The sequence below is a fragment of the Synchiropus splendidus genome, chromosome 3 (genome assembly GCF_027744825.2).
Source record: "Synchiropus splendidus isolate RoL2022-P1 chromosome 3, RoL_Sspl_1.0, whole genome shotgun sequence".
Classification (NCBI taxonomy): domain Eukaryota; kingdom Metazoa; phylum Chordata; class Actinopteri; order Syngnathiformes; family Callionymidae; genus Synchiropus; species Synchiropus splendidus.
The window spans coordinates 5,052,211-5,066,571 of NC_071336.1; the positions used below are offsets into that span (position 1 = coordinate 5,052,211).

Here is a 14,361-nt window from a genome sequence, read left to right on the forward strand (position 1 = left end):
AAACGATCCCAAACGTTATTTGTTGTCCAGTTCTGTCTTTTTGGCCAACAGGAAGTTTACACATTCATGACATTACACCACCATTGCTCAGGAGAGTCAAAAATTGCAATACGGATTTAGAAATATACTACTATTATAAAACACAACATTTATGATGAGCTTCATTTCTAGTTCCTAGAAAGTATGGCCACATGGCTTGTCTTTATCCACCAGAGAGTGCTCAGAGAGTTCAGTCTTTTAGCCGGACAAAAGGATAACAACATAAAAGTCAGTCTTTATCAAACCTCAACTGTCAATATCCAGAATAAAAGGGAAAGTCCGCACTTGTCAGATAAGGGAGGTGAACTGATGCCCATGCCAGAGACAGCATCTATAGGTATTAAGAGGAGTTTTATTTCCCAGGAGATAAACCTTTGTAATTCACTGACAGTGGACTCATTCCAGAGCCGAGACACCAGCAGAAAAGGCAACTGCAGCTGCAACAGATGCAAGCCCTGTGAGTAGCGTGGGAACACCATGCCTCGTCTTGCCTCCCCAGTATCTGCTGACAATTTTCCATGTGAACATATGCATATTCAAGAGTACCTAGGTGCAGACAAGATGGCCGACCTCATTCCTCTACACCGGATCCTCCATGTCGAAGCACCATGCTCAATGCTTTTTCACCGTGACACCTGGAAGCCCAAACTAGATGAGCAGGTCCTCATTAGCATGCAATAACAACGATACCAGAAGCTGATATTGGACGTTATTTATTTATTTTAATGCAACTTCTGTCTCATTACAACGGTAGAATCCTCTGAGAACTCATGTCTTTTTTATAATTGAGTAGTTGACTCGGAATAAATTCAGCTGTGATCACAGTGTCTTCTGCTGACAAAAATATTTTTTTAAATAAATAAAAATCGACCTTGAATTACTTTCATATCTTGAATAAAGAAAAAACAATGATGCAGTATTATAATGGAAACGATGAATTGGAGGTCCCTTGTTTGAACTAGCTTTATTCAACATGAAAAACGTCCAATGTCGGCATGTAGAAGTTACGAAAGGCACCCATTGGCCAAATTTGTTTCGGCTTGGAACCTTGAAAGATTTTCTTCCTGCAGGATCTTTATTATAAGCTGCAAAAACCATCAGCCAGTCTTGTTACTCAATTTTCTGTCCTTGCTCTACATTGGAATAAAAGTATCCACAGTGACATCAAAAACAAAGTCCAAGAGGAGAATTTCTCCTACTTTATTCTTGCAAAATAATAAGATACACAAAATATGTAGTCTTCTTGATTGTAATATTGCATTAACAACTTTCTTTGGCAGTGTATTCAACATTGCCAACGTTGTCTCAAGGCCAGTAGTTCATGTAGTTCATATTTAATCTATTACATTGTGCATGGGTTCACTTATTGTGTTCCTCAGAGAAAGGGGAAAAAAAGAAAAGAATGTAAAGCCAATTGTGTTGCGTTCACATGCATTTGCGTAATATACTGTCGTGGCTTTTCAATGACACTTATTGTTTCCCTGGTTGTGCTTCTGAGTGTGGAAACAGTTTTGTGATCAACAAGTTGCTTCAGAAGACTGTTTTGAGACTGAATGGACTGTGACTGTGTTCTCTTTTTGCTTAGCAAAATTATCTCATTACATCTGAACTTGATTGTGGGGCAAGCAACGGATAATTACAATTTGGTGATGTTCAGTATTGCCACCTGAATCCTGTTGAAAGGTCCACACGATGACTGCCCTCTTGACCACACTATACCGGAAGCTTGACCGACTTCCTTCCTTGGTGCAGATCGAGCCAAGAGGCCCAGACATTTCTCTTCCCAGACGCTGCCTACACTTGCCACTTGTCAAATGTTCTTTACTTGACTGTTCTTTAGTTATAATAATAATAATAATGATAATAATAATAATAATAATAATAATAATAATAATAATAATTGAAGATGCACAGCTAGACAGAACTTTTGACTTGTCCACCTGTTCTGTCATTTGTCCTCCAAACAGCGACATTAAGCCACCGTGTTTGTGATCATACAATTCAAATATTATTCATTTTTTCCCATCAAACTCAGTTCTGTCACCCTTTTACTTGGAACTGCCTATGTATGCCGTTTTTCTTTGTTGCTTTATTGCATTTTTAATTCTTTATTATTTTTCTTTTATCTAATTTGCTTGTTTATGTTCTCCGTAAGAAAGTAACCTAGTGATTTAGATGTTCGTCATCAACTTTATCATGTCACGACTGAGGTTCTATCACACAGAAATGCTGTCCTCAGAGGTAATCGATTACTCATTCATGAGATGACTTATTGCCTGTGTTCCTTTCGTCTGTGAACTCATGAAATGTCTATGATGAATGTGCCGCAATTGCTAGCCCCTTATCATATTCAAGACACCTATGTTTGCATTTGAGGCAGCAGCACTTGCTTAGAGTGGGAAAAGAAAAAAAAAAAAAAAAAAAAAAAAAACATCAGTAAATGATGAGATGAGATGCAGCATACGGTTTCATGACAGTCGTGTTCTACAGTGCATGTTAACGAAGCTGTGAGGACGACTCATGGTTGAACACTGTGAGAGACTCAAGTCTGCTTTGAAGTGGAAAACAGCATTTGTGAGCATGTCCATCAATAGTTTGAAAAGTTCCTGGAACAGGACATAAAACGATGAAGAGAGTGAGTTTGAGAACAGAACAGCATGTTATATAGTGGTAGTTATAATGACTCTTAATAATTATAATTACAATAGTGACAATAAATACAAACTTCAACAATTAAAAACATGGCATTGTGGCAACTTTAAATTACTGGACCAATATGATACCAGTCCATGGAAAACGGACGGACTGGTTGGTGCATTTCTGAAAGATGTTTTGACGTGTTTTGACGTACCAGCCCTTCCGAGTTTTCCCGCTAGCTTCAGTACTATCATCTTCCAGAGGGTGGCAGTGTATGTGTTAATGCCGACTTGCAGCAGGAGAGAAGAAGAACCCGTCGCCTGTAAGTGACGTAATTTGTCTTCGACCATTATTTGTAGTCATTTTTCAGTTGGTCAAGCCGCTGTTTGAAGGAATAAAAAAATGCAGAAAAAGAAGTCGAGTGGCTCTGAAAAGAAGCGGAAACATTCTAAACCTGAAAAGAGACATGGCAGTAAACGGAGGAGTTCCGAGGCGAATATGGAGGTGAGTTGTTCAAGGGGTTCAGTTCATGTTTACGCGTCCTCTTCAACACGTTGGTCTAGATAACGATGCAGGTTTCACTCGAACCTTGTTTGCTTGTGGAATTTAGTGTTTAGTACGTTCACAGGTGTATTTACTTATTTCAGTAATATACACTGCCCCCGTGAGAGTGACTAGTTTCAGTTTATTTTGTCCTTAATAGTTTTCCTTCTTCATATTTCATGAGCACGTTTTGCACCATTCAAATGTGAGTGTAATAATGCACACTGGTTCTCTCCACCATGATGATTCACAGCAGCAGGAATCCAAGGAAGAAGAGCAAGATGTGGAACTCGACCGGATCGGCAGTGACATTGAAGAGGGAGGACTTGACCTGAGCATTCTGTTCAAACCCATCACTGCCTTCATCTGTAACAGGAAGGAAATGTTGGAGCAGTGTTTTAACGTGCTCGGGGAGAAGAAACTGAAGAAGATGCTTCCTGATGAACTAAAGGTGACAGAAACACTATATTATGAAGTTCATGCTGAACGTTCTGCTGTAGTCTTCTTTCCATTATTGATTATTTGTAATATTATAAGGGATGCTGTTTGGAAGAAGTTCGAAAACTGTGTTGGGAGCAAATGGAGCTCATCTCAGACAAGGGCATTTTACAGATTTTGGCTGGTAAGTTTGATAGTTTGTTGTCTTTGACATGCTACTTCTGAAACGACCATGCTATGGTCTTCTACCCAGTTAAAAATAGTATTTCAAAATTACTTTCTTCAGTCTTGCTGTGACCAAGGTGCAGTTCTGTCTTCTACAGCATTATATATAGGATTACTTAGCCCCTGGTGCAAGATAAATGTCATCGTTTTATATATCTTAACTAAATGTATTACCACTTTTTTTTTCTTTTTCAAAGAAAAACTCAATACACAATACATTTGCATGTGTACTATATATATATATTCCTGTAACACAACAGCGTCTAGTGTGGCGTCTGTATTCTAAAAATGTGTGTTGCGCTCTTTTTCTGAGTCAAAATACACAATATATGAAGCACAGTAAATGGAATGTGATTTTAAATAGTTGCACATGAGAGGGTATGATACTTACTGTGAATGAGTATTATTTATCGTCGAGGTGACGAGGTGACATCTGAAAGAGAGGATGCCTGCTCTGAGAAGGCTTCCCAGAGTCAGTGAGTAGAAATGATACTTTTATGATTATTTTTTTAAATTACATAATTCAATTTGAGAATGTTTCAAATAGCTGTCTATCTCATTTGTGTGAGCAAGACAGGACAATAATGTTGACTCTACGTCCTGTCTGAAAGCTGCTGCCCTATCTGAAGAAGCCAAACAAGGTGAGTTTATAATACCTGCGGTCTACTTGCTGTGGATTAATAGTTTTCGCCCCTCTGCAGAAGGCTCTGGTGAGGAGAGCGATGTTCTCAGTATCAACGCAGACATGTGTGACAGCGACATCGAAGGAGCCAGAGAAGAGCCAGCAGGCAAGCCTGTGGGGACCACAGCTCAAGTCCATGACCCCAAGCGTGTGTCTCCTCCGATGGGCTCCCAACCACCTGAGCCGAAGAAGGAAATGGAGAGTGACATAGACCGAAGTGTGAGTGAGATTCTGTCCTCCAGCAAAGATAATGTTAAGGAGTCCAGCATCCCATTGAAGCCAGCAGCAGAACCAGTCAGCAGTCCACCCTCTCACAGCAGCCAAACACCCTCCGTCTGTCAACCTACCCTGCAGCAGCTGGAGCTGTTGGAGCTGGAGATGAGGGCCAGAGCCATCAAGGCCCTGATGAAGGCCTGCAGAGGTCAGAGAGACTCAGCCGACAAGAACGCCTGATGCCCCAACTCTGCATGTCAGTGTCTTTCTTTCAACTCTCCTGGATCCAGGACTGGCCAACAAGAATAGACTCCTACCCGTTCGAGTGTACCTCATCATTTGCATGAATGATGCTGATGATTTAGAATATGTAAACTTTGTTTGAAACTTATTTGCCAATGCGTTTTGCGTATAAACATGAGACTGAAGCATAGATGTAATTTGTATTTTCATTAAAAAAAAAAGGAGAAAAAAAAAATCCAGACCATTTGACCGCTAGGTGGCACTGTCACTCTGCAACATAACGTGAGTTGGCAGCGCGGGATACATTGAATAACAACATGGTGACAGCAACATCCAAAATCCGTCGTCAAGTTTCCCATCAATTTCTCTTGACTATAAGGAGCTGACGTTTCATGGTAACTACAATAGCATTAGAAAGAAAAGCAAGACCTTGCTTTTCAAAAGACGGCTGAAATGTAAACTGTTAAACAGTTTTTGCTGAATGCTCAAAATTGTGTCGCCACCAATTACAGGAGACATTTCCCTCATCAGTCAAGCAGCTCTTGAAGTTTGTGTCTGCAGGGGTCAGTACCTGCGGTGCCGAAACAGGGCTGCCATCTCTGGCACCAGAGCAACAGTTCCTGCTGCTCGCTTCCCATTTGCCTCCACTCACACCACGGTTGGACTGGTAATGCATGCTCATTCTTGGGCCATAACAAGCTTCTCTAGATGTCAATCATAAGTTTCTGATTTAACACATATTGGATGAAGAAATTCATTTAATTGTCAAGAACATAAACCAGTTGTTTTCCTTTATTTTTCGTGTATTTGGGTGGAAGAGAGCAGGTAACGTTCAGTTTGCAGGGGCAGTGCAATAAACGTCACCTTCTCCATACTCATGTTATTTTACACATCCATACTTTTGTGGAATGAATTACATATAATGATTGAGTACCATCAAACATGCATATTTTTTTAAAAATCTGCCCCCTTCTGAGTTCTGTAATTGAGGCCGCTCTTGCCCATCACCCGCTGCTGCTAAAATTTTGGAATGGATGTGAAATACTTGATTGCATTTGTTGAACTGTGTGTAACATGCAGCTAACATTTGTTCATTTTGCTTTAAATAAAACGAGGGAGCCTTTTTACAGGTCTTGTTATGTTTTATAATTAATAAAACTTATGGATGAGCTGCCAGAGGTTCTCAAAAGTGGGTGTTGTAGGTTGTGGCTTCTGCCAGGTGTGAGTAAAATAAACTAATAAAGACTAAAAAAGTGAAAACATGACTGGAACCTGAAAATGACTCAAATTGAAGTTGTTCGGCTGACATTCTTTTGTACTATTGAGCCCTGTATGTGTTGGACTAGGCCTAAATCTTGTTTGTAGTCTACCCTCCTGGAGGATGTGGGGGTTGCCAGTCAGTGGTGCCATTTTTTCAGGTGTTGCCGGCTGAAATGTTTGGCCACCACTCCTCTAGTATATTTAGGTGCTAATGCTAGTTAGATCGACAGATAGATAGTATTCATTCTTGCCACAGTGTGCCACAATATACTTTTTATAGCCACTATTCAACTCAATGGTGAATACACACAGTGCAGCTGAGAATAAATAGGTGGGTCCGCCTATACTTCATAAATCACTCATGTTAGTTCATTGTTTTCTTCATATAAAGACCTTAATCTAAAATCTACATGAATGTGTCACTGAAAGTTGGAGCTTTAGATGTTGCAGCATGACAACATCAGTCTATTTTGAAATAAGTAAATTCTTCAATGCCATTCAGAATTCACGCTCATTCATTTCTGGTTGTTGTCAGGCCGCCAGCCTCATGAGCTCTCTGACCTTTTCTGACACATAGCTCTTATTTTTAATTACTCTTAATGGTCATTCTTAATGTCATGATCTACACTACAGTGATGCCATTGGCAGCCTCATAATATACCGTATGTTCTCCCTTGTACTGGGAGACCAGTTGAGGGCGCAATTTTCTGATGAGTGTGCTTTTTATTTATTTATTTTTTTTCATGTGCATCATAGATATGCGTTGCCCACTTAACCCTCTCACTTCCTTGGTAGTCTGGTAACTTTTCACAGCCTTTTTTATTTGCAGTCTGACATGTTGTTGAACCTTTGTTTGCTTCTGGTGCTTTGATGTATGAAAATAAATGAATAAATAAAATCCATTTTCCAGTCCAGAACACTTGCTTGCTTCAACATAAAAGCTCCATGGATTAATTAAATCTCAGTGGGGTAAATGGCCTTTGACCCCTAGTTTCTCTCACTGAAGATTAATTGTGTCCCCCAGTCCAAGGCGGTGAAGTCTGTGCCGTAATTTCCTCCGCAGCTACCACACTTGGAGGTCTGTGTGCGTTTACAATGATATGCAGAACAGTCTGCGGGCGCCACATCCCCAGAGGAGACAGTGAAATGCAAGATGAGAAGCCATTTACTCCTGGGTATTTGCATGTAAAAGCTTTATTTCCTGCAGACGAGTGAGGCTGGGGGGTTAATTGCATCTCCTATGTGCATCATGCTTCTGCATAAAAAAGGAAGAAGAAAAAGGGTTTGCTGGTTGTTATTTATCTTTCTCTCTGGGTCTGCACCTATGGACTGAAAACTCACGTGAGGAGACTCTGTTTCTCTGACTTCAAAATACACACACGTAGCAGCAGGGAGCCTGTTGGGGCCTGTGGTAATAGCTGTAGCTGTCATTGCATTGTGGTGGCAGATTTTAGAACACTGGTCACAAAGTGCTTCACAGGCAAAGCAAGAAAAGAATGTTTGCAATTGCTGGACCACAAAGGTGGAGGGCTGGAACCTCAGTGAGCGAGAACAGAGAAAATGTTTGGAGTTCATGTCCTACACCCCTGAGTCATTGGCTATGATATGAGTGGGGTTGGTACCAGAAGAGAACTCGGTCGAGGATGAGTTCTGGAGAAAAAAGCGTCCGGAGCCCAGAGAACTAAGTTCAGGTGGGTTTTGGTGGTCTGTAAACCAGGGTAGGTACTAGGTAAATTATAAAGCCGAGGCCTTGAGGAGTTGAAGGCCTGATCAGGAGTGGGAGTACAATTTCTTGAGGATCAGTGTAACCCCTCCTCCCCAGCCTGATGACCTGGGTCTGTGCGTGAGGGTCAGGTCTGGGGGAGTCACTTCTTTGAGTGGGGAGCAGTCTTGAGTTAGCCAGGCTTCAGTGATAATGCGTCTAACTCATCTGAGGTTAGGAGGTTAGGATTATTTGTCTGTTGTTTTACAAACAACCGTGAAAGAGTCTGAATGTGATAAAGATGCGCTAAGCTATGTAGATGCCATTGAATGTCTGCACCTCCAGCTAGTGTTGGGTTACTGAATGGTGATTGGAGTTGAGTTGCTTTTGTTGATAGTGAGCGTTGACAAGATTGACAAAAAAAAATCCACCAAGGCATCACTCACTTAGAAGTTGCTCCACACAAACAAAGTCAGTAATATAATATAAGTATAATATTGTTATCTGACCAGCTGGAACCTAAAATACATCCAAATGGCATGATGTTGTTATATATGTACACTGCAGGGGATGTTGTATGTATGTATGATGCCATATTGAATTACAAAAGACCCAAATCAGCCAAAAGGTTAGTTCAGTATAATGTGGGAAATTAGCACTGTGCAGTTGCTGTCCATCTAGGGACAGAGAAACACTTTCTGTTGTATACATTTTAAGAGAAAGTGGAACTGCTGACTATGAAAAAACCCAATTTTACTTAAGACGCAATGTGCATAATCACATCAAAGCATTGTAGCATGTTTGGTTCAGTGCAGGAATTCGATAAGTACCGTACTGAGTAATGTACTGCTTCATATAAACTCCAATCGTGAACTTCAACACTGATAACACTTTACTGTGACTGACTGAATTGACTTCCCAAAGCAATGACGCTCACAAACTTTTAATTTCACTAAACAGACAGCAGTTTACTTTTATTAAGTTGATTTTTTTTTTCTGGTGACACTTCTCTGATTCAAAGTTGTGTAACACACAGTCACCACACGTTAGTGCTTCAAGCTGAGTCATATTTCTGAAAGCAATGATTTCAGTATGAACACACTGAGTAATGGTGGCTGAGTCATTGATTTCAGGCCAAGGTTGAGTGTTCCATCAGTTAGAGACCAAGCAAAGACAACATTCCAACAACATGTGGTTCACAATTCCATTGCAAATTCATGTCATCCACACCAGTTTGACTTAATCATATAACCGGCATAACATTTAGAATATTCCAGTGTTTACACGCAAAGAATCAGAATAAGTATATAACAACATGTCACTTTTAAAAATGTAACTCTTTTGTTGTGCGTGAACTGGAATGAAAGTGTAATGTCACATATTACATGGTGAAAAAAAATGCACGAAACCACTCTAAAAAAAAGTCTTAATACAGCACCAGAAGAGAGAACGTGGCATTCACAAGCAAGTAAAAGTTTTGTCAATCAATCCAAGCATCAAGTCAGTATTATTGAAAGACAAACATCCTTAAAAAACTCACAAGCACCTTTCCCAGTAGAAAGTGGAGCACTCTCCTGTCTATTTCTCTCTCTCAAGCTGGCCTTAAGTCCAGGACATGTCTTCAAGAGTGACAGCAACCTTTGTCAGACGGAATTGAGTTACCCTGGTCTGTGCTATCATATTTCATTTATGAACCATTTCTGCTGTGTGTTGCTTTCAACTAATTATGTTCCTCCTTTTTCTTGGAAAGATGCAAAAAAAACTCGGGGCTAACTAAGGATAAACCCCCAACGTGAATGCTTTTGTTCCTAAAAGTGATGAAACTCTTTGACCAATGTCAAGTGAGCTTTTGTAAGTTTGTTGAATTTGAAAGGAGAAACGCTTCCTCATTTGAGTCACACTCCACACTCCCTGGAAGAGAACTGAACGTTTGATATTCCACTCCAGTGTAGTGTCTGCATTTTCCTCCCCTCCGCTGACTCCTCTGACATCTGACTTTCAGATTCCACACATGCATCTCTCTGCATGGACCACAAGCTCACCCCCTATCCCTGGGTCTGGATAGAGAAGATGGTGCATTAATGGCATCAAACAAGCATTGAGATTCCAGACAGAAAAGCAGCCAGCCAATAAAGCCAAAATGGGTTTGAAGGATATCTTGAGACGTCAGACACGATGGATGACATTGTGCAATCAACTTGGCATAATTGAATGAAATATCAGCGTGTTGCTTCAGAATCACCACAGCGGCATCTGCAACATTATCAACAAGCCCATTTCTCTGGGCAGAAATGAGTCCTTCTCAAATTTAATGTGAATATATTTTACAGCAGTGTGAATCTGTTACATTGTGCGTCTACTGATGAATTTTTTATCGGCAGAGCAAAGTTTATTTGGAAATGTGCTCATTGAAATGAGCACAACTTTGGAGACAATTTACTCTTCAAAGATGCTCACGATTGAAAGTTTGCTATGAAAGCAGTTTGAAAAAATTGGAAATTGGGACTAGCAGGATCAAGGGTTCCTAGAATGAACGAAAATAAGGAAGAAAATACAAAATGTATTCTCTAATTTTGTATACATCTTTATAAAGAAGGATCTATAGGTGGATCTGTTTTCATGCGGTTTCCCATTGTTGGCATCAGCAGGGTATCACAGACAAAAATGGCAATTTGCAGGTCAAAGCATCAACGGTTTAGTGCTTACACAGAAGTAAAGTCATTCCAAATTTCCAGAGACTTACTCGCCGTCTGTACACGCTTTATTTGTTCAAAGTCTTCATTTGTTTTTCCACTCACATTCAGTTTTCGTTTGACTAAAACTAGACTAAATTGTTGTGAAACTGTCAAAAAACTCAACTAACAACTAACAAAAATCAAATGTGAATGTCTAAATGTGACTAAGAATTTGCACAACACTAAGACTGAATTGAAAAATGGGCTTCATCCTTCACATGATCTTGCAAAATCTCTTTTTTTCTTTCTAAACCACTATGGCAATGGAACGTTCTATACTATCCCTACTTGTGTGTAGGAATGTACACACCCTATGACTGAAGGAAAGAGCAACTTTCTGACTCAATTGTTCACCATGATCTTGAAGAGGATGCCTGATGAGTGAAAGAAAAGTCCCTGGTGACACTTTCTCAACTGCAGAGGGATCAAGTTGCTGAGTCACACTACTAGAGAAGACTAGTCAAAGAAAAATCCCCACCACTAGATATGTTGTATGCACTGACGATGTTACCAGAGAAGCACAAAGCTGCACTGTGTTTTTGTGGATCTAGGGAGGACAAGAAGTAGTGTATGAGGAAGTGAAGCACAACAATGGAGAATGTGAGGGTTGTGCAGGACATGTATGTGGAATGAGACAGCGGTGAGGTGTGCTGTACCATTGCTCAGGAATCACCGCTCAGCTCCTTCTTGTTTAGTCATGGACAGACTGACAGCAGAGGCTATGAAGGAGTCTCCATGGATCATGATTTGGAGTGAGAATAAGGAAAAGTTGGAGGAGATGCTGGATCGAAGATGAATGAACCAAAACAAAATACATGTGTGTGGAAGAGAGAGGCAGGAGGACCAGTGAATTTGAAGCATGTCAATGTAGTGGAAAGAGGTGGATTTCTGTACAACATACTCTACAAACACTCATGTGCAGAAGGTGCAGAAGTTTTGCAGAAGAAGGTCTGTGGCCGTAGCTTAAATTTTTCATTTTTTGTTTTCATTTTTAGAGAGATGGTGTAAATGTAAAAAAAAAAAACGTTTCCATGACCCCATTCCTCAACTAACTGTGATCCACAGAAGACAAAGAGACAAATCATTGAAGCTTTAAAGTAAATAATGGTCTGATGGGAAACTGACTTACTTAGGGCAGCGCTGTAGCTTTTTCCTGGAGACCTTGAAACCAAGTTCTCAGAGCCGACACAGAAACATCTCTGTGGCCTGCAAACACAGTGAGCTGGTTACAGCAGCGAGTAGTGAATCATCCACATACTGTAGCACCAAGGGGCCATTTGGGAGCACTAAGTCCTTCAGCAGATCACTCACACGCAGTACCTGAAGATGCCTCAGCTTCTGTCTTTGGGGCATCCTGGTTTACTTCCGACCTTGATAAATGAAAAGATGTAACGCAACTTCTTCTGGAAGAGGCAGACAGAAAAATTCATTAGACAACTCAATGACTGTAAACCATTCAAAGTCTGGACTGAGTCTACTCAGGCAACGGTGCGAATAAAGGAGCAGGAGACACAGTGTGGTCATGATGTCATTGATTCGGTCGAGGTATGCGACTGGTATTTTGACTGGCAAATGGGTCTGTTCCAGGGAGATGTTGAAAGCTCCAAGACACCCGCATTGCACAGTCCCTCCAAGGCAGCTGATATTCCCCTCTCTGCATCTGATTTGCAAGGATAGTGAGGCACATTCACAAATGAATCTTTGCGTACCTCAAAGGTGATTGGTTTCACTGATTACCAGAAGCCAGCATCCGCTGGTCCACTCAACCACAGCTTCTTTGGGAGTCAGTTCAGCATGGATTCAGAGTCTTTATGGTCTGAAAGTTTGCCTCTGTGTAAATGGGTTAAAACGGCATGCAAAAGTTCACCTTCCGTCATGTTGCACTCAATGCAATTTGCCCTTGTTGCATAAAAAAACACTTGATGCTTTCTGTTGTTGCCAGTCTGTCAGCCTAACCTAGTTGGACATAGTTCCCTTGCTTTCACCCCACTTCCGCCTTTGGACTCCGGTCACAGGCAGACCACATAAATGTCAGCATGTTCACGGTCTCCATCCGCAGTTGGGTCTGTTTGTACTGTCCATGCGTGCTGCAGTTCATGGTCGTCCTGTTTGGGAATCTGAGAGTGACACTGAACTTCCCAGTAAATTGACTGGAGTGTTCTGGGTCACAACAAATGTTGATAGTGAGTCTGTCCGACAATCAGAGTCTGTAAAGGCCTTGTGAGACGTACAAGTACCCCAACGAATCCCATCAGTGCTGCCGTTCTTCCGGAGAGTGCAGTGGGGGGAAGCTGCACTTGGATTGATGACATGGTTGCTCCGGTGTCGACCAACATCTGGATATGCAGTCCACAAACAATGACTTGGATCAGAGGCTCTGCCTTACCTCCCTCCAGGACCCAGCATCGCCCTTCAGTGTACTTGTCCTGCGCCTCAACCTCCGGGTAATACTGGGGCGCAGGAGGTGTTTGAGATAGTCCTGGCCAGGATGATCATCCTGGGGCGGATGCTTGTCCTCGTCCTCTGCTGTCTTGCATGCACGACTCACTGCTCCCACACTCAGCATCAGACCTTGTGCACCCACATTTGTGAGTGAACATTTTTGTCATCCTTCTTAGCTTTGTTGACATCAGTTGATTTCTGACATACATCTGCTGGCTATAAGATCCAGCTTCCTCTTTTTCCTGCTCCTCATGAAATATAATTCAGGAAATGAATCATGTGTTGACAATATTCGCTGTGATCTTTCCCTATCAGACCGGGGAGTCCTTTCAGCCCTTCCACTGAGGATCAGTGGAAGAGCATCCAGAAGAGCCGATTTCCTTTCTGCCTTCTTACCGCTCTTAACTCTTGTGGGAATTTTTAATAACCTTATCTTTGGCTTTTTCTTTTCAACCAACAATTGCTGCTCAAAGTCTGTTTTTGGGGTCCCAACTCCCCAACGTCTACAGGAACGTCTCTGAGGTGCATCCACCCCATGCGTCTGTCTACGACGGGAAATTACCAACCTCTACTTCTGGAGACACCTTATCCACACACTTCACTTCCAGAGTCAACTCAGAGAAAACTTACCATGAAAATGTTGAGACACACACAACGAAAATAAGCACAAAGAACCTATTGATGGACTTCACTTTGGCTGTTTCTCCATTAAAAAGTTGGGAACAATACACAAACTCATTCATTTACAAAGATATAACAGAAAAGTTGTCTTTTTAAACCACTTTTTCTGGACAGCATTCGTGATTCTGTTTTAAAGTTTGATCATCCAAACATGGGCATAGCAACTGAAGCCCCATCTTACCTGTATGTAAGTGGATATGGGAATGGTTCTTTGTCTATGTCTTCTATAGGGATTAAAGGGGGTTAGTAGATAAGAAAGAATAAATGTGGTAATTTCCAAAGTAAAAGCAGTCAGAAGCAATGGGAAGACATGTGTGACTAATTGCCCCGATGCATAACAAGCTCAGAAAAATGAGGAAAAAGAAGTTAGTGCGACTTTAACAAGCTTGGAAAATTGAGTGAAATTAATCAAATTTGGTTGCAGTGAAGAGCATTAATCAGCATTTCCTCCCACTTGAATCATGTCCACCATTAACTAATCAGACGTCCCAATTAAAGCCTTTGCATGGTTTGACAAATTA

At 41.1% G+C, this 14,361-nt stretch overlaps 1 protein-coding gene across 3 annotated transcripts; it reads left to right on the forward strand.

The window, feature by feature from the left end:
• The first annotated feature begins 2,464 nt into the window (after window positions 1–2,464).
• Window positions 2,465–7,157, forward strand: LOC128755748 (caspase activity and apoptosis inhibitor 1). 3 transcript variants are annotated; one of them, XM_053859704.1, is made up of 7 exons: window positions 2,468–2,674; window positions 3,047–3,180; window positions 3,473–3,670; window positions 3,757–3,841; window positions 4,301–4,358; window positions 4,456–4,523; window positions 4,584–7,153. In XM_053859704.1, exons 2-7 carry the CDS (start codon window positions 3,079–3,081, stop codon window positions 5,015–5,017), a joined length of 945 nt encoding a protein of 314 aa, XP_053715679.1. In that variant the 5' UTR covers window positions 2,468–2,674; window positions 3,047–3,078; the 3' UTR covers window positions 5,018–7,153. The 3 variants fall into 3 exon arrangements, with proteins under 3 accessions (XP_053715680.1, XP_053715679.1, XP_053715678.1); XM_053859703.1 differs by having other exon boundaries at window positions 2,469–2,674; window positions 3,036–3,180; XM_053859705.1 differs by having other exon boundaries at window positions 2,465–3,180; window positions 3,476–3,670; window positions 4,584–7,157.
• Window positions 7,158–14,361: the final 7,204 nt, after the last annotated feature.